At 37.4% G+C, this 20,743-nt stretch overlaps 2 protein-coding genes across 3 annotated transcripts; one reads left to right on the top strand and one right to left on the bottom strand.

The window, feature by feature from the left end:
- Positions 1–3,191, bottom strand: LOC131360686 (protein kinase C epsilon type-like). The gene is made up of 3 exons (XM_058401335.1): positions 3,153–3,191; positions 2,898–2,956; positions 1–1,210 (listed from the first exon to the last, which is right to left on the bottom strand). Exons 1-3 carry the CDS (start codon positions 3,189–3,191, stop codon positions 1–3), a joined length of 1,308 nt encoding a protein of 435 aa, XP_058257318.1.
- Positions 3,192–16,855: 13,664 nt separating this feature from the next.
- LOC131360536 (zinc finger protein 239-like) lies at positions 16,856–20,293 on the top strand. Of its 2 annotated transcripts, XM_058401108.1 has the most exons (5): positions 16,856–16,981; positions 17,406–17,470; positions 17,775–17,904; positions 18,246–18,502; positions 18,916–20,293. In XM_058401108.1, the coding sequence occupies exons 2-5, from the start codon at positions 17,426–17,428 to the stop codon at positions 19,543–19,545; spliced, it is 1,062 nt and encodes a 353-aa protein (XP_058257091.1). In that variant the 5' UTR covers positions 16,856–16,981; positions 17,406–17,425; the 3' UTR covers positions 19,546–20,293. The 2 variants fall into 2 exon arrangements, with proteins under 2 accessions (XP_058257091.1, XP_058257090.1); XM_058401107.1 differs by lacking the exon at positions 16,856–16,981 and having other exon boundaries at positions 17,181–17,470.
- The last annotated feature ends 450 nt before the right edge of the window (positions 20,294–20,743 follow it).

The following is a 20,743-nucleotide window of genomic DNA, read 5'->3' as shown; positions in this document are numbered from 1 at the left end:
TTAACAATCAATATTGGGGTTACAGTAGTAAAAGTCATCAAAGAACTTCTGATAAAATGGCTTAATTTTTGAATCATCAGTGGGGGTAAGCTTGAGCTTCTGACGAGTGAAGCGTGCTTTAAAGTAATTGGTATCTCTTTTGGTTGTAATTTTTGGTTTAAAAGGGGGCGTAATCTTCCTCTGTTCCAAAAGCTCCCAGTCAATTTTCTTAAAGAATGGATGAATTTTGATGGCTTCCTCCTGGCCCTGAGACACCACACAGCCAAGCCGATTCTCAGGACTCTTCACCAGGAATGCCTTGAGAATTCTTTTCGACTCTCTGCTCAGCCAAAATGGATAAAGTGGATTATTCTGAAGGATGGACTTGTACAGCCTCGCCTCATTTCTAGCAACAAACGGACGATAGCCCACCATCATCTCATACATGATGACACCCAGAGACCACCAGTCTACTGATGCACCGTATTTACATTCTAACAGTATCTCAGGTGCTATGTACAGAGGTGTACCACATAATGTATCGGTTTTCTTGCCATCTAGGATGCCCCCTTTGCACATGCCAAAGTCAGCTAACTTGCAATGGCCATCGGCATCTAACAGGATATTGCTGGGTTTGAGATCTCTATGAATGATGCCGTTACGGTGGAGGAACATGAGAGCAGAGGCTATCTCGGCAGCATAAATGCGGGAGCGCGATACGGTAAATCGAAACGATCGTGCAATGTGGTATTGAAGATCACCTCCATTCATGTACTCCATGGCAAAGTACAAGCGGTCATTAGTCTGGAAGCAGCAGGAGACCTGGGTGAGGAAGGGGTGTTCTGTAGCCAGAACCAGGGCACGTCTCTCCATCAGAGTTTGGTACAAATTTTGATAACTCTGAAGCTCGTCTTTCTTCAGAATCTTTACTGCAAACACCTTATCAGTGCCTCTGAGTTCAGCCAGAACAACCTTGCCAAATCCACCCCTTCCAAGAACTTTGAGGAACTCGAAATCCTCTAGGCTCTTATTTCTAGGCTGCACCTCTACATTGCTCTCATTTAAACCATCCTCACTCAGGTATGGACTTGGTTCTACTTGTTGCACTTCCTCGATATGATCAGCAGACGGTGGTGTTATGTCTCTGTCACGTGTGCCCGACCCCAGATGATCCTCCTCTGGTTGTATCAGACTTTCTGCAAATCTGCAAGTCGTTTTCTGTCTCTTTTTACTGCAATGAAGAAACAAACACAACAGATTTTTCACTTCTATAAATTAGAACAGTATTTCTAAAAAATTTTTCTTTTTTTCTGTCCGAGATTATACTGGTGGTGGTGTGTTTTGAACCCGATACTGTCCAGCAATTGCACAATTAGGAACAAATGGACATACTTGCACTTGCTTGGACTGGACCACATACTAATTATTCTCCATTTGAGGCATGGGGTTTTCAGTTAGGATATGATATAAAAGCTGTAGCTAAGACGTGATGTAGAAGGTATTTCTGAGTTTGAACCCCCTGAAATATGTTATGGTGGTAAATGCTTAATTTTGGAGGTTAATATGTCGTATACAGGGCAGTTAATTCTAATCATTTCAGAGAGCATGTACATGTTTGCACAGTAATTACATAAATAAATCAGCTGCTGCTGCAGCATCAAGTGCACATTTCCCTTTGTTTAATCGCCTTATTTTGTCTACCAGCTTGCAGATTTTAGAGCTATTAAAAAAACAGTTTTTTAAGGATTTCAAATTGTAAATATAAACTATTCTATAGTTAAGGAAATACATTCTTATGTGCTTTCCCTTATTTTCACTTTGCTCAGAGATTTCATAAAACCAAGTGTCACCTTACATGACTTCATAGTCAGTTATCTCTGGTAACAGTAAATTAATAAAGTAGTAAATTAAAGGTTAAAGAAAGTCATAGTATGTGGATATCATGTCATGAGAGTGAACACATTTCCAGCCTTCTTATCTATAAACTTAAACTAAGCGCATGTACATTTATTTAGTGAGCATTTCAGGGGATAAATTAATTCAACAGTCTGCCTTCATCCCTCCCTCCATTGTCTATATCCGCTTTATTCCTAATTAGGGTGACGGGGATCTGCTGGAGTCTATCCCAGCACACACTGGGCGAAAGTCTGCCTTCATTCCCCTCGATATTCTAACCCTTATGTTAGCATTAGCATAGTCAGGGAACGTTACCTTACCAGCTATCAGCTACATCGGTGCAGCACTGGCTACAGATTAGCGGCTAGCTATCTGGCTAACGGGCTTATTTCAGCTCCATATGAGGAGACGGAGAGATTTTACTTTCCATTCAAGAGACTGTTTCCAAAATGTTTTAGTTCTGACAAAAAGAGGCAGTTTTGTCGTCTTTTTTCGGGACAATGATACCCGAGCAAATCTCGGGTACGGAAAATCCCGGAAAATGAATCCAGGAAACTTTTTCATGGGAGAATAAAGCATCGGACTCGCTTAGCTTCATACTGCTGTTTCTCCGACATTTTGCTGCCAAAATCATCAAATCGACCGAGTGGGAAAATTATTCTTCATCTAACTGTGCTTTCACTTGCCCCGGCGTTCAACCAGTCAACAATAATTACTGTTAAAGCTTGGATCCTTTCTGTCGGACTTTTTTCAATAACATTTGAGTTCATTCTGATAAATTTAGATAGTGATTTGAGTAACATAACTGTAATGAGTTTCAGTAAAAAACGCTACAATCTGCAGCCTACTTCCAAAGCAGCATTTTGTGGACAAATGGCAACCGTGCTAATGCTATGCTTTCCCAAGGAGACAAAACTCTGATAGTGTGGGGCAATTAGCACCTGAACGATACATGAAACTTCCATATTTAACATTTACAGGCTCATTTATTTATTGATGTGTTTATTTATGTATTTATTTACCTTTCTGTATCATAGGACTTGACTTCATCATGTCCCTTCTTCACTTTGTTCTTCTTTTTCTGCTCACAAATAAAACAATGTTCAGTTTTATACACATAAACACAAGTTATGGTATATTACTACATTTCAGAAACACTGCAGAGCTATATTGTCTTCTCTTTATCCAAGTTTTTCAGTGAGACCAAAAAATACAGACATTTCTCCAAAACCTTCCATCATATTATTTGTAAATCATTATCTATGATCCATACTTACCCTCCTCATACCCTGAAACAAGTTCAATGAATTTCCCATTGCGAAACAATCTTATAATCTGAACGCAGATCAACACAAATGTGACGCTAAATGCACACAATTCACAGCTTCAGTCTGTACACACAAACTAGAGAGTCACAGAATCTGAATGGAATTAGAATCTGTGATGTCACAGGGTAGCGTCTCCTAGTTACCTCTCCTAGCTGGACTATTAACAGCAATCATTTTCTTCAGGAAACTTTTGAATGTCTTTAAAGTAATTCATTTACTTCACTTATTTGTTATTGTTTTATATAAAATACAACCCAATGTGTAATACAGTTACAGTTACAATCATCATCATCATCACAATCTTTATATAGCACTTTTTTAACAGAGTTTAAAAGCCATGTAGGAAAAACATCTGCCACGGAGTTGTTACTGATTCTCAGGAGTTAAAATACTCAGGATGGAGAAAACTAAAACAGCACAAAAATATAAGCCAGTCTTTGGTCATCTTTATCCTTCCAAACCCACTTCTGACATGAAGAATTTCATTAATATCAGAGTTCTGCATTGTTTAGGCTGATAGTTTGATTCAGAGTTTTCAAGAATTTAAAAAATGGTTCAATTCAACCTTAAAATGATTCAATTTTCACTTCCCCATGCGACCTTATGCCTGGCAACCTGACCAAGGCCTGACTAAGCTGTTTCAGGCCCTTAATCTCACCACCTCGTCTCCAGCCCGTTCTGTCCCCCTGTTAGTTTGCACAGTCGCGTACAACTTCTAGTCACAAACAACCTCTAGTCATGTACACAGAAGGTCAGAACTACTCCTTTTAAAATTTTCCATCACGATCCGCTCTTTTTGTCTTTAGGACAACACACAATGTTTTGAAAGATTATTGTCGTACACATAATCAACCAAGAATATGAGTAGATTCATAAGGCTAAGCTTGATCAATTATGGTCTCACCTCAGTGATTTTCCCCTTACAGAGTTTCAATGAACACTTTTTTCTGTTTTTGTGGGGACAGAGCCCATGCACATAAAATGCAAATGAAAAAGCAAAGGCAGGTCTGATTATGACTTATGACAAGTCACATGAGGTGTCGACAGAATGCTGTTTGACGCTACTTGTCTGTATTTACTTCACTGGAGTGTCTGGTTCTAAGCCAGTCTGAATCTGAGGGTCTGGTGGCCAATCAGGGAATGTCATCTTCAAACAGAGGAGTCCAGTCACTGTCAGTGTCATATAATTTCAAGAGTTTGTTGGTCGCTAAATTGGACATTATAATCTTTTGCAAGCATTTGAATGTGCATGGCCCAAACAAGCACAACATGATTAACACTACACATCCCAGAATTATCATTACTAGATAAAGTCCACTGTCCAAACAGCACTGTTTTTACAAAAAAAAATGTGCCAGCTGTAGTTGCCAGAATAATTCTGTAAAAAATACATAATAAACGTAAACAACTTTGCAGTTTTAAATGGAACATCTTATTATAAAAGTCATAAGTCTGAAGTCAGAAAGAACTTTATTACCAATTATGCTTACACACACAAGGAATGTGACTGGGAATGCGACAGGAGCTCTAGCCATCACAATTTGGCCCTTCGTCAAACTCGCTCAAATCCTTACACTTGTCCATTTTTCCTGCTTCTAACACATCAACTTTGAGGACAAAATGTTCACTTGCTGCCTAATATATCCCACCCACTAACAGATGCCATGATGAGGAGATAATCGGTGTTATTCACTCCACCTGCAGTTTATAATGTATAGTGACTTTTGCAGTGTTAACAACATCTAAATAAAAAAATATTTTCTGTAACTTGTAACTATTTAGGTTAAAGGCATGCACAGATTAAGCATGCAAATACTGAAAAGCAAAGCTAGACATACCTTAAGAGATACTGTAAGGAATCCAATAACAACTTGCCTTGCGATAATTTATTCATCTCAATGCAGTGTACAAAAATCTGTCATTTCTCAACATTCATAATATGTACTTCACAAACAAAACAATAAAGAGGAAGTGACCTTAGTGATCTTACTGGAACTGAAAGACAAAAGATGGAGGGAAGGTGATGGAATGAAATAAAGATGAGAGAAAGAAAGAATAAAAAAGAGAAAGAGAGGGCAAGAAAGAAGAAAAGACTTTTAAAATGGTTAAAAACAATTTTGAGGTTTTTATGAATGAAAGTAAGAATTTTAACACCCGTTAAGGATTATTGGGTTTCCTTATGAGAATGAATACAACAGATGTACCAATATTTATGAACAACCTCTTTAAATTGAGATACAGGAATGGAAATCAGAAAATACAAGAACAATACAACTTATATGTCATGTACAAATTCATCTGCAACTATATAGTTTAAAACATGTGCTTTGCTTCATACTCGCAAGAGCTGAGTATATGAGCTGAAACAAACCTTCAAGCTGAAAGTGTGACATCATTACATGTCAGAAATCTTACTGACTCCAGTCCATATTCAGACATCATGTCACTCATGATCTGAAAGTTCCTGAATCAAGGTAAGGACTCTTGGGTTCACATGAAGACGTGATGTTTTTGTCGTCTCCACTTTAGTCCCCTTTTCTGGGTTGATGGAGAAAAAATACCTTGGGAAATAGAAAAAACAAAATGCATAATTCATTCATTATTAATTCATTATTTAAAGTGTAAAATAAAAAGGTTAATGTCTCCAAATAGACAGAAAAAGAGAGAAATGAAGGTAACAAAACAGATATACAAGAGAACATGAAAGAAAGACCAAGAAAGAAAAATGAAATGTAACTTACCACACACAACAATAGTGTGAAATGAACTTGGTCCACCTGTACTTCCCAGACCAGGCATGTGTCCTCCACATAGCAGAACATTGCATCTTTCTTCTCACTGAAGTAAGACACCAAAAGCAGCAACATCTTTTTGATGACTTCAGAGCAACCTCTCAGCCATGCCCTCGTCATTTTATACTTTGTTTCAGCCTGGAAGAACTTTTTATTCTTGTTAACACCAACAGTATTTAAGTAGTTCAAAAGCCGTTTCCCCTTCAGACTCACATTCCATGTGAAAGTTTCTGTAAGTCCTATTCCACTAAGTTCCTTGAAGTGGACTGCCATAGCATTCAAGTTCATTGAACCAAGATGGCCACTCTTTTAAGAGGCATTTTATATTTTTCCCCTGGCAGACTTGTTTACATTGTATGTAGAAAGTCAGCTTTATCAGATATTTGACCTTGTCTAGATTTGCATCAGTTTGCTGAGACATCGTCTTCAGTTTTTCTTTCTTCTGCTCTTGGCTCTCTGGGGTCTTTCCAAGGGGCAGGAATATTAAATCCCAGTTAATGCACCCATAACTGTCCTGGATTGCTGCTCCCAGCAACTAGCAACTATTAAAGCACCATCTATCAGAGCACACATACACTATATTGCCAAAAGTATTCGCTCACCCAGCCAAATAATCAGAATCAGGTGTTCCAATCACTTCCATGGCCACAGCTGTATAAAATCAAGCACCTAGGCATGCAGACTGTTTTTACAAACATTTGTGAAAGAATGGGTCGCTCTCAGGAGCTCAGTGAATTCCAGCGTGGAACTGTGATAGGATGCCACCTGTGCAACAAATCCAGTCGTGAAATTTCCTCGCTCCTAAATATTCCACAGTCAACTGTCAGCTGTATTATAAGAACGTGGAAGTGTTTGGGAACGACAGCAACTCAGCCACGAAGTGGTAGGCCACGTAAACTGACGGAGCGGGGTCAGCGGATGCTGAGGCGCATAGTGCGAAGAGGTCGCCAACTTTCTGCAGAGTCAATCGCTACAGACCTCCAAACTTCATGTGGCCTTCAGATTAGCTCAAGAACAGTGCGCAGAGAGCTTCATGGAATGGGATTCCATGGCCGAGCAGCTGCATCCAAGCCATACATCACCAAGTGCAATGCAAAGCGTCGGATGCAGTGGTGTAAAGCACGCCGCCACTGGACTCTAGAGCAGTGGAGACGCGTTCTCTGGAGTGACGAATCGCGCTTCTCCATCTGGCAATCTGATGGACGAGTCTGGGTGTGGTGGTTGCCAGGAGAACGGTACTTGTCTGACTGCATTGTGCCAAGTGTAAAGTTTGGTGGAGGGGGGATTATGGTGTGGGGTTGTTTTTCAGGAGCTGGGCTTGGCCCCTTAGTTCCAGTGAAAGGAACTCTGAATGCTTCAGCATACCAAGACATTTTGGACAATTCCATGCTCCCAACTTTGTGGGAACAGTTTGGAGCTGGCCCCTTCCTCTTCCAACATGACTGTGCACCAGTGCACAAAGCAAGGTCCATAAAGACATGGATGACAGAGTCTGGTGTGGAGGAACTTGACTGGCCTGCACAGAGTCCTGACCTCAACCCGATAGAACACCTTTGGGATGAATTAGAGCGGAGACTGAGAGCCAGGCCTTCTCGTCCAACATCAGTGTGTGACCTCACAAATGCGCTTCTGGAAGAATGGTCAAAAATTCCCATAAACACACTCCTAAACCTTGTGGACAGCCTTCCCAGAAGAGTTGAAGCTGTTATAGCTGCAAAGGGTGGACCGACGTCATATTGAACCCTATGGATTAGGAATGGGATGTCACTTAAGTTCATATGCGAGTCAAGGCAGGTGAGCGAATACTTTTGGCAATATAGTGTATGTACCATGATGTCTGTAATCACCTACTGGCCACACTGCTGCATTTAGATTTTAAGTGTATTTTATTCTTATTCATTTAGTTGTATTTACTAATACTCTTATGCCAAAATATTCTCATTTTAGATATATTCACTCACTTATTTGTGGTTTTATATGAAACATGCAGTCACAACATAGCCCAGTCCAGTTCCATTGTTTGTGGATCTGAATAACATTCAAAAAATGTATAGATTAAATAAAGGCCACAGTATGTGACAAATCAGCAATGCGCATCAAGTGTGAGTGTTCCTGGTAAAGCAGATGACACCTTTTGTGACTATTTGCCAGCATGTTGGACATAGGTAGTCTGTGATCTTGATCATAAGATGATGGTCTTAGATGATGGTCTGGGAAAGACAGCAACACACTAGATTTCCAGACAGGAGGGTTCATTGTTTTTGTAATAAACACTGGATCACCAAGGACCTGTAGGAACTACTGAACAAAAAGAAACCAACTTTCAGGCAGAAGGAGAGGGAAGAGATGAAGAGGGTGCAGAAAGATTTCAAGCTAAGACTGAGGAGAACAAAAAGAAGAAGAAAACTGGAGGGTCAAATTTTAATGCAATGTTCTGGGTAGTATAGAACTGGAGCACAAGAATGTCATTGCATATCGATACTTAAATGTACTCTATGCTCATGAAAATACATTTAAATTAAAGTATTCCTGTTTTAGAGTGATACCCTCCAAGCTATCTCAGTTAGAGTGCCACCAAATAATTGTCTTCTGGCCACTGAAACTGTCCAACTCAGGGTTTTAAATGTTAATCAACAGGAGTGTGCTCATCACAAGCAGCTATAGATCGAGGTAGTGTTAGTAACTTTAGTATTTTAATCTACAATCAAAAGCAATCACAAATACTTCTTGGGCTATGCTGTTTGTGACGCTATTTAAGAGTTCATTTGCAAGTAGTGTGAGCTGACAGCTAATATTAGAGTAACAAAGATACAGGTTTAACCAAGTAATCAATTATATAATCTATTAATACTGCTGTAAACTGATGAAAGTATAGATTGCGAACTTTTTACTTTTCCACTTTACACACTAAAGCACCTCATGCATCCCAAGAGGCACAAAGAGAATAAGTTCCATTGAGTGATCATTTATTAATTTGTTTATTTATTAGTAGTATTTATCTAATATAGAATTGTAGCTAATAGGCTGCCATATAATTTTACAATTGTAGACAATAGTAGTAACCACCATTGCATAATTCTCCATATTCATATACACTTTTTCCTGTTTTGATGGTCTTTTTGCTGTTCTCAGCACTTTTTGTGGTTAAGAGCTGGGCTCAGCAGAGTGGCATTGTGTTTAGAGACACACGCAACCAGCTGTTAGTGCTCTCCAATAAAACGCTTCTTCCCAGAGACAGACTCCACAGACAGAGAACTCAACACCCGTTCTTTTAATTTTAATAAAATTCAGGAAATGAATTTTGAGCCGAATCCAGATGTATCTAATACAGCAAATGAATAGTTCCATTCGACTCTGTCAAATGCTTTCTGTGAGCCTAGTGAAATAATCACTCTGAAGAGTGATTGCAGAAGAATGCACAACATTAAGTTTCTGAATATTAATGAAGGAATGGTGCCCCTTTATGAAGCCTGTCTGGTCTTGTGAAATAACATCTGGTATTATATACTCTACTCTACAGGCCAGTACTTTAGATAAAATGTTAACGTCTACATTTAGTAAGGAAATAGGTCTATAAGAACTACAATCAAGGGCATCTTTATATGGCTTCAGGAGAACTGTGATATGGGCCTGTGTAAGACTTGATGATAGTTTTGAAGCTTCAATATTTTTAATTTGATGTGGGCAGCTACAGGAAGCCAGTGGAGGGAGTATAGCAATGGGGTGGTGTTGGTGAACTTGAAACCAATCACACAGCTGTATGGATCTGGATCAGTTGCAGAGGCTGAATGGTGCTCAGAAGCAGATCTGCAGAGTTGCAGTAGTCCAGTCTCAAAATGAAAAGGAATTAAACAAGCACCTGAGTGTCCTGTGTGGTTAGAAATGAAAGAATTCTTCAGATATCGTGAAGCGGAAATCGATATGAGCGGGTCAGCTTAGGAACGTGAGAAGAGACGGACAGTTGGTTGTCCACGGTTACCCCTGTAGGTTACATGCAGGTTAAATCAGCGTGGACATCATGCTTGATTTATTAGATTTGTTATAATATAAATACAATGCCTGTGTATTCATTTTCATTTTTATTTATTTTGCATATGGCTTGTTTGTTTTTTTGCTTTTTTTTTATAAAGAAATGAAAACCATTAATTTACATCCCTATTTTATGAGGTTATTTTTAATTGAAGTGTATGAGTTAAATTAGGTAGATTGTTGGTAAAAGGTGGAAGTAATATGTTTCTTACAGGTTTGACCAGATGGGAGGCAGAGAAGAGAAGATGGGAGGCAGCCTTGAGACAACTCAAAAAGGGGTTATTTTCCTTTTCTTTCTCTTTTTGAGTGATTTTATCTGTGCTGCTCTGCTTTCTGTCTCTCTCATGGTCCTCACCATGCCTCACCTTCACAGCTAGATCTAATGCCATTGTAGCAAATTGCAGTTAATTTGATGAAAATACTTTTACAGGGCATTTCATAGTAAAATCTTTGTACTATGCTAATATAATGTAAAAAGGATAAACTACACTGTAAAATAATCTTTAATATACAGAAATGTCATGTGTTTAACAGTAAGAATGTAAAAGCAAATAGACAGTTTGTGGTTAATTTGTTCATTTAAAAGGGTTGTTAATTTTTCAATTTATAATACTGCAATTATTATTTTTTGTACATAACTGCTGTATCACAATAAACAGTACTACCAAACTTACCGTAAATAGAGCACAGTAAATATTTTTACTGTAAAGTATTTTTGTTTACAATTTGCAATCTGAAACGATCATTCAGAATATATAAAAATCTGCAAAAGGTCATGGTTGATTAGTAAGTATTGTAGAAATGAAATGGAAACTGGTTAATCAAACACTCCTGTCTACCTGACCACAGCATTTTACTATCTTTTCCTCCATATTCAGAGTTGACGCAGTTTGGCAATCAGTCATGAGAATGAACATAAGAGTAAAATCACACACTGAGATTCACATGTTATCAGTTTATTTGGCATTGCATTAATTCTATACACCAGATTATTATTAGTTCAGACTATTGGCTAGAGTGTATTTACTTGTGAGAGGAAAGCAGTGTCATTACTTCTGTACACCAGAGTTTCAACTGAAAGTATATTTCTACACTGTAATTGTAGGTAAGACCAATGAGAAATGCTTATAATATATAATATAAGAAAGAAACACTTGAGACACAGGAGTGGTGAACAAAAATAAAGACTTTTATAGATCATTTAGAATAATAAACTGTACATTAAAGACGTCTTAGTATGTTTTATACTACAACGAATAATCAAATTACAAAGTGTGCATGATCTATATACATTTTAGTATAATTATTGTAGTATTTTAGTAGCATGAGTAATTCCTAATAATAAACCGATTAAAAACAGAAAGTTATTCTTATAAAGGTTGATGTGATTTTTAAGGACATGCTAATTTATCATTAATGTTAATACATGACACATTGTTATTGTTGAGAAATCGTTGTGGTATAAGCTAATTAACACACTCTTAACTAATGTGTGTGTGTGTGTGGGGGGGGGGGTTAGAGTTAGAAGCAGGGTAGTAGTAATGCACTACTGTTGTTAATCTTAAAAGCTTATTATGTGCATATTTACATTACATAAATATTCGCACCAATATACTTAACAATAAAAATGCATAGCCTACATATTTTATAAATAGAAATTTGATTTATATAAATTATATACACTACATTTCCTTAATATACAACATCCTACTGTAAAAAGTCTATATATTTAACACTAACTAGATGTACACAAACAAACAGACTGTTTTTAAAAATAACTGCTATACCTACATTGAGCTATTTTTTAATGATTAACAACAATTATATTAAAATCATAATCATAAAAATGCTGTCCTAAAAGTGACCATATTAATTAGTCTGGCAGTGACATAAGCTTGTAAAGGGGGCTCTGTTTAAGAACAAGTACAAGTGTGAGATCCCATGCTGGGCTATTTGATCTATTGCCAATTTTTCACACTTCATAAATACTTGATTTTTTCTGAAATATTGTTAATCTTCATAACTCAAAATTTAAAGGAATATTAGTTATGGATATACCACTGTTCTACTAGCATGTTTTATAAAAAATATCATGGCACTTTATCAATAACCTTTATGTTGTGGAAAACACAGTCATCAGAAGTGAAAGAAGATTATAATTAAGATCAAAATGAATCTTCTTTTGTGCTACAATGCTTACTGTTCTCTGATTTTCATCACTGTGCACAACTAATATTCCCTCACATTTTGAGATTTACAATATTTCAGAAAAAATAAAGTGTTTAGAAATTCTCTCATTTGAGATCTAACATCTATAAGGCGAGATAGACGAAGGGGAGCAATGATTTTGTGACAAGAGAACTGATGAGAAGAGAAAGATATGGTTGGTGTATTCCATCAAATTGTCTGGACAATTTGAACTCAGATCAAACTCAGCCAATCAGAACTGTCCACGTCACAAGGTCCTGCCCCGTTTTCATCCAATCAGATTTGTCTACATCACAATCAGATGGTTTTATTTTCAGAAATCCCCCCGGCCCCCTTTAATCCAATGAGGATGGTTGATCTCCTGAAGGTGTCACGCACACACACACACACACACATATACTTAACCACTTGTATATGGTTAATGTTTCTATTGATAAAACATAAAAGTTGTAAGTTATCTCCTGAAGGTCTCACACAGTCACACCTCTGAATTCCTATGGAAGTTTTGTCCTTGAAGGGGGTCGTAAACCATTAACAACCCCGCAATCACCCACACACACACACAATCACACACACACACACACACACATATATACAAACCCCTGCACGTGACACAATCACCCACCCACGAACGCACGCACGCACACACACACACACACACACACAAATATGTACTTAACCATTTGTATATGGTTAATGTTTCTATTGATAAAACATAGAAGTTTATCTCTTGAAGGGGGTCATAAACCATCAGCAACCCCACAATCACACCTGACACATACATATGCCCCCAACCCCACCCCCCAAACATGATACATATATAAGCACATTTTAGGAGTCTACTAATTGACTTCACATCTTTGGAAATCCATCAGAGTGTACAGAACTTCTATGTTCTCCGTTCGAACTTTAAGAGACCATGGACTTTTCCAAAGGTGAGAACTTAACACATTAACACAAATTTATTAATTTATATGTATTAGATTGAATGTCATTAATATTATTCTATATGGGTTTTTAAATATTTAGAAGAATGCCTTGTTCTATTTACTTATAGATGGAAACAGACATAAAGTTTAATTTCGAAATATTTTTATTACAGAACAAGGACAGACTACGCTTATCTGACACTAGTGTGTAGGAAATCGAAACAATCCTCCTAGGTAATTTCATTCTGTCTCTTATAACAATGATTTGAGATGAAAGGTATAACTCATAATACCAAGAGAATCAGTTTTTTCCTGTTTTGTTTTAGACAACGATGTAGTGATTATTTCCGACGACGAGTTTCCTGAAACATCCACGCAAGGCCTAAGAACGACAGAACGTTCGGATTATGTCCAAAGCCCAATTGCTTTAGTACAAACGTGGCCTAGATCAAACCATCAAACTGACGGTGAGTCATAACATAAAATATGAATACTGAAAATTCTAACAATTTACTAACCCTTACACTCTCCATTTTACTCTCCCTTACATTTTCATTGTTTTCTGTTCTATTTTAGAAGTGAGTGATACCAATGAAGAACAAGAGGACGTAGACGACTTTGAAGGAGAAAAAGATAACGACGATCAAGTGGGTAATGATCTAGAGGAGTTCATCAACGCATTGACTGGTTTCTTTCTACTAAGGGACAGAATATTGGAAAACTTTGATCATCTGTATAATGCACTTGAAAACACTACAGGTCCAGAATATCTACTAACTCTGTATGATACTCTCGAATGTTTGAATAGATGTGTTACGGTGAATATAGATTTGTTAAGAAGATTTCACAATAGACATGGCGCAGAAGCGGTTGAACCTCACTACAGCTTCAGAAGCTAAAAAAACTTGAAATGAAAATAATTCATCGCCTCGTGATTTCAGCTTTGATGAAAACTTGACTTTTTCAAGTAGTCTGTTACAACACGACTCGTGCAGAACTCTGAACCCCTATTTAACTGATGTTATCAACCGACTAAACGAGAGTTTAGGACCGTCACATCAGCTTGTTAGTCAGAGCCCTAATACAGAATATAGTGTAATCATTACACCGGAGACTCACCATGACATAATTTACGAGATAAATCAGAGTCTGTTAGCGTTACAGAATAGTCTAAATGAACAAGGTCATTCCATGCAGTTAAACCCGGCATTAATAGATGCAGTGAATCAGTTGAACGAAAATCTAAGAAGTCTGGATACTCATTTTGAACATTCCAGTCATAATTCCAATCAAAATGTATCAAACACACCAAAGATTCCATGCGACATATTCAGTGAACTAAATCAGAGTCTGTTAGCATTACAGAATAGTCTAAATGAACAAGGTCATTCTACGCAGTTAAATCCTGCTTTATTAGATGCAGTGAATCAGCTGAATGATTGTTTGGCCTTATCTACTGAACAAAACGTCAATGACGTTTCTACTTCAGAAAGCGAACATCATCATCATAGACCGTTATCTCCTCAAGATTTGTTTCATGATCTTAATCAAAGCCTTATTATGTTAAATGCTGGTTTTGTAAAATTTTTCAATACCATTGCTTCACAAAACACTGAAACTGAAAATGAGTGCATCCCTGAAATGGTAAATGTTCAACCTCCTAATGTAGAAAACGTGCAAATAGATAATGTTGTGTATACACACCCTCTTAACATAGAAAACGTGGTTATGTGTATGTGTCAGGTGTGGGGTGTGTGTGTGTGTGTGTGTGTGTGTGTGTGTGTGTGTGTGTGATTGTGGGGTGTTTGGCTGTGTGAGACCCCTTCAGGAGATAAACTTCCACCCACAGGAAGCTACTCTTAACTTCTGTGTTTTATCGTTAGAAACATTATCTATATGGTTATGTGTACGTGGGGGTGGGGTTTGTGTGTGTGTGTCTGTGTGTGTGTGTGTGTGCATGTTTTTGGGTGCCGGTGCTGGTGGGGGTGTGTGGCTGTGACCCCTTCAGGAGATAAACTTCCACAAGAAGCCAAGGGTGTGGCTGTTTTATCATTAGAAACATTATTCATATCCATATGGTTATGTGTGTGTGTGTGTCAGGTGTGGGGTGTGTGTGTGTGCATGCATGTTTTTGGGTGCTGGTGGCAGGGCCGGATTAACATAAGGACTAGGTGGGGCTGAAGCCCCATGGCCCACAGAAGGAGGGGGCCCGTGATTGGCTGGAGGAAATTGATTGACAATTTATATAGGCGCCGGCATTTGATTTGTGTCTGATTATAAAATAACAAGAAATTATTGGAAAATGTTCCTGAGTGATATAATTCACTGTCCAATCAAAATCACTTTACAATTTGCGCCATGATGTTGGGAAATGCCTCTTTGTGTTACGCTTTCGCTTGTGTTGAGAATCTGAAATATTCCACTCGCTGGTGTTCAAAATGTTTAAAAAAAAGTTATAGTGGTGCGCAAATAAGGAGAAATAAAGTTGAAAAGGAGACACAGGAGGCTAATCTTAAAGCAAAAATTCCCAAACTAACAAACTACTTCGGTTCACTTTCGGACAGTGTGTAGTGAGAGTCTGTAGGGAGAGTGCAGTGTAAATACACATTCAGCATCACCCACTGTCACAAATCCATGTGCTTTACACATTGAAGGTGAGCAGCAGCAGCAGTAAGTTATTGTTCTTGTAACATGTTAGAAAGCAAGGGTTTTTATGGATGTTTACTTTGCCCCTTTAGATAAAAACGACAGTAGAACAGTGCACAATGAAATATTGGCGCCGGCGCCACTGCCACCGCCTGCTCTTAAATCAGACGACATAACAAATGCGTCAGGAGAGCGCTCCTTCTCAAAATTATCTTTCATTAAGTCTCGTTTTGCGGTCATCAATGGCACAAGAAAGACTGAACCATTTAACACAGATGCCCCTGGAATGCGACATGATTAGAAGCATGGATTTTAACAATATCATTAAGGATTTCTGCTCAGCTAAAGTTCGAAAAAAGAGCTTTTAATGGTAAGACCCTATTTAAAGTATTTATTGTAAAAGTACTAATTAAGGATGTATGATTGCAAATGTTTTTGCTAATTTTGACAACCTGTTTGTTTGGAGTTCATATCTTCAGTTAAATGCATTTATGTTATTAATGTCTTTAATAACCTGGACTATTTAGAATTCGAACTTGTGCTTATATAAAATAGAAATTAAATAAAATGATCAAATATACAATTAAATGAAAATAATGGAAAATTTGAAAAATTAATATAATAATTAAAAATAAAATTAAAATAGTAGAAAATCAGATAAAATAAATAATTAGAAATTTAAATATAATAAAAAAATAATCATTCTTGTTGTAGGAGACACTGTAGTGTGGCAATAAAATGAAGGTGGGCCCTTGGGTTTGCTATAGCCCCAGGGCCCAATGTGTTCTTAATCCGGCCCTGGTGGGGGTTTGGGGGGTGTGGCTGTGTGAGACCCCATCGGGAGATAAACTTCAACCATCCCCATTGGATGAAGGGACGGGACTTTCAGAAAAATACACCAATCTCCTTGACTTGACAATCTGACTGAATGGAAAAAGAGGCAGGACCATGTGTCATAGACGAATCTGATTGGATGACCATTTAAGCCCCTCCCTCTCCTCTCACCAGTCACTCTACAGTGTAATTCACACTACCACTTATTACTGCAGGGAGAGCTCAGGATTCTGCACAGCTAACTTGCATATCTACCCTGTAAAAAAAAACCCACTTTTGGGAAATATATATATTTCTTTTCAGATTTTTGGTGTGGATTACTATATATTTTAAATTAAAGGTAAGTTAAACTGAACTCAAGGGCTGAGTTAGGGTTAATGGAACTTTTATTGTTCTCCATTGTATATAAGATGTGAAGTCCCTTGGGGTCCCCTTTTTGAAATGTTACAGTATGTAGTATAGTTACATAATGCCTACAAACAGCATGTGTCTGTTGTTTCATGTTTTGTTTTTTTTGCTTCAGATGATCCCAAAAAATATGTAAATAATTATTATCATTTTTGTGTCTTTCTGAACTTAATCTTTGTGGCTTGTATTTTAATTTATTTGAGATTCTTGAATAATGGCGTTGTGCATTTTGTGGTTATTTGTTTATGTGGTGTTAAGTACACTGCCTTGTAACTTAATGATTTGCCTGTGAGTGTTAAATTTACTGAAGATTTTGGAGTTGGTTGGGCATGAATAATTTCTTTTTCTTTTGTCAGAACAATTTAGACCTCTTACAATGAACTCAGACTCTTCACAGACTCCTCCAGCTGCCTGCTCACAGGTAAACCTTGGTTAAAAAAACTTTTTCATAATGTTTAGAATAGTATGAAATTTAACATTTATATATTGGAGAGGAGTAGTTAAGAAATGTTTTTATATTTTACATTTTTAGATTCCGCATATTTTACATTTTTATATTCCTTAGACCTTAACAACAAAACTAGCTTGCTGGTTTCCTATAGTATCTACTTACGAGTAAAACAAACCTCCAACTGATAACAAACTGAGAAATTAAAATTTCTGAACTTAAAAATAGATTAAAACATCTTTTACTAAATCAGTTGATTTTTTTCTCTGGTCATTAGCATTTGGGAATTGTTCAGGCAAACACGTCTACCACTTTAAGTGAAGGGCCATCCATCTTTGTGGACCAACAAATTGGAACAATGCTGGAGAAACATCTAACAGAAGAAGTACCTAAAGAAAACCCCCTAGGTAAGAGATTATTGCTGTGGTGGTTTTAATTTGCAGGAGATACGTTTTAGGTGTTTTTGTTGTTAATCAGATATTCTTGGTATAATAATAAAATGGATATTACACCAAACAAAGATCAGTATCAGTCAGTGCTGTAGTAGTGCATTTTTTAGCCTTTGCAGCCATATTAGTAATGGGCGAAAAGTATAACACGCCTTTAATTAACTGCAGCAGTCAGTATAAAAATAGCGACAACAAAGCAAATACAAAAGTAGCATTTTAAAAGTAGGCTCTTTCATAGCTGTACATTAAATTTATTAGCATTTATTAGTTATTTTCTCCATGTTATCCTCTCATTTCAGGCAGTCTTGTGAACTTTTGCAGATCCTTCTTCATCAACAGACGCAAGATGGGGTCATCCCCAGGTGGCATCATTCCTGATAGCTCAGCCAGACTAATCTGTTTACCAGGGATAGACGTTACGGATCCTGGTATTCCTGATGCAGACCTGGGAATGTGTAATGAAGGAGAGACTCTTCCAGCTGATGCACACTTAGAGCCCTACCTGGGAGGCTTAGCAGACACAGAGGAAACTATGACGAGTCTCTTCTCTTGGGTGGTTAGTTTGTTTATTTTTAATAATTTTGAATTTATTGATAAAATAAATGATAACCATAAATGATGATCATTGGGGTCCAGGTTGTGTTATTTTTAAATTTTAAAATTGTAAATGATGAGCAATTCTAGGAAGGGTTTTTTATGATAAGTCTTTTACAGTGAGAATTATTGCCTATTAATTTTGCCTGCCATGTTTGTTAGCATGTTCAAGAAAATGTTAGACAATGCTGAAATATCAACATATTAAGTGATATGGTGTCCCTAAAAAAGCAATAGTGAAATCACTGGACATCTGGAGTGTAAAATATTACATTTCTGTGTTGATTTACTTGTTTGTTTGTTTTTAGGTATATTAAGGTATAAATGAATGTATAAGCATAACATATTAAAGTGTCATGTTGTTTTACCCAATAGAGTCAAGTCAAAGTACAAAAGCAGCTGTTTCACTGCCTCCGGTGTGGGAAGAGGTTTAAGCAACAAAGAACTCTCAAACGACACAAGTGCATTCCCACAGGAGAGAAGCCATATTACTGCTCACTGTGTGGGACAAGTTTTAAGCAACAAAGTACTCTCAAACGACACCAGCTTATTCACACAGGAGAGAAGCCATATCACTGCTCAGAATGTGGGAAGAGCTTTGCTTCTCCGATTGGTTTCAAAGAACATAAGCGTGTTCACACAGGAGAGAAGCCATATCACTGCTCAGAATGTGGGAAGAGTTTTGCTTCTATTAGTGTTTTCAAAAGCCATAAGCGTGTTCACACAGGAGAGAAGCCATATCACTGCTCAAAGTGCGGGAAGAGTTTTGCCCAGCTGGGTTCTTTAACAGTACATCAGCGATATCACACAGGAGTGATGCCTTATCACTGCTCAGAATGCGGGAAGAGTTTTGCAAGTGTGGGTAATTTACAAAGACACCAGCATGTTCACACAGGACAAAAGCCATATTACTGTTCACAGTGTGGGAAGTCTTTTACCCAGTCAAGTGCTCTCAAAACACACCAGCGCATTCACACCCGGGAGAAGCGTGGACAAGATGCCTGAGAAAGACAAATGCACAAAGTCATCAGCTTCTGTAGTATGAATTTCCTCTGGATCCACTGTGACATTTTGGTTCATAATAAATTGTTATGTTCATAAATTTGATGCGGAGTAGATTTTTTACAGAAAAAATGAAAAAGTGTATCACTGAAGGATTTTAGTTTCAAGCTGGCTTTACCATCAAGAAAAGGCAAGCATTTCATACATAGGCCTATGTAAAGGGTTAATGGGACCACTTGGTTGTCAGCAGTAAAAATCACAAATTTTACCTTATTTAACAGGGAAAAGCACAAACAATCAAGAATGCATGATCATATAGTGTCATGGCTGTGCAGTCAAAAAATGTCATTATGGGGCAAAAACATCCATGAACAGTAAATGAGTGAGAAAAAAATTAAATTTGATGCTGCAAAAAAACTAACGATGCTCAGCCTCTGACTGGAGATCGGTCTGCTGTTCTGTAAGAGGCAGCTTCCGGCGTGCGTCGCTATAATTATCTATAAGAGACAATCCAAAAATTAAAACAATCCACTGCTTGTTTACCATTTAACCTTTTAAATTAAGGATAGTATATGGAAAGGATTTCTACATCCTTGTAGTATACATAATTTTAACTTTATATGCAGACCAAGACTCCTGGGGTTGCTCCAAACACTTAGTTGCCCTCTGAATCCCTTCACCCTTGTATGGAGGCCATAAACACACACCATTCTTCACCCAGACTGCAGGCACAACCTCCACTTCTTCAGTGTCAACAAAGCTGACAATGTGGTACATTATTTCTGCCAGCAAAACACAAATATTTTACAAAGATAATATAAAGTCAAATAGAGAAAAATCAATTAAAGTGTAGCACAAAAACTCCAATTACAATTCTGAAAGAAATAATATAATAAAAAAAAACTACAAACATTTTATTTTAAATGAAGAAGGGGGAAAACAGCAAACCTGCCCTTTCCCTCAAGCGGCAACCTCACATACTTGTGTATATTTGGTCTAAGCCTAGCACATTTCAGCTCCAATGACAGATTTGAAACAACAAAAATTCCCAATTCCTGAGAACATATTGGGTAGTCAAACAAGCTTTCTTTCTTGGAATACTCCCTATAAACAACAAACTCACAACCTTTAAACAAAATAATGTTTTGTACCAGAACAACAACATTGTTAACCTCAATGCAATTATCACCATCTAAAGTTT

Source organism: Hemibagrus wyckioides, linkage group LG10 (genome assembly GCF_019097595.1).
Source record: "Hemibagrus wyckioides isolate EC202008001 linkage group LG10, SWU_Hwy_1.0, whole genome shotgun sequence".
In the NCBI taxonomy this organism is placed as follows: Eukaryota; Metazoa; Chordata; class Actinopteri; order Siluriformes; family Bagridae; genus Hemibagrus; species Hemibagrus wyckioides.
The sequence above is the reverse complement of the archived record's forward strand: the minus strand, read 5'-3'. Positions and strand labels throughout refer to the sequence as shown.

What these genes read in the sequence shown, in the direction of transcription:
- LOC131360536 (XM_058401108.1), top strand. Translation starts at nt 17,426, where the DNA reads ATGAACTCAGACTCTTCACAGACTCCTCCAGCTGCCTGCTCACAG. An exon ending in ACCTAAAGAAAACCCCCTAG is followed by an intron (nt 17,905 to 18,245) that starts GTAAGAGATTAT and finishes CTCTCATTTCAG; the next exon opens with GCAGTCTTGTGAACTTTTGC. An exon ending in CGAGTCTCTTCTCTTGGGTG is followed by an intron (nt 18,503 to 18,915) that starts GTTAGTTTGTTT and finishes TTTACCCAATAG; the next exon opens with AGTCAAGTCAAAGTACAAAA.
- LOC131360686 (XM_058401335.1), bottom strand. Translation starts at nt 3,191, where the DNA reads ATGGGAAATTCATTGAACTTGTTTCAGGGTATGAGGAGG. An exon ending in TGTTTCAGGGTATGAGGAGG is followed by an intron (nt 2,957 to 3,152) that starts GTAAGTATGGAT and finishes ATTTGTGAGCAG; the next exon opens with AAAAAGAAGAACAAAGTGAA. An exon ending in AAGTCCTATGATACAGAAAG is followed by an intron (nt 1,211 to 2,897) that starts GTAAATAAATAC and finishes TCTTCATTGCAG; the next exon opens with TAAAAAGAGACAGAAAACGA.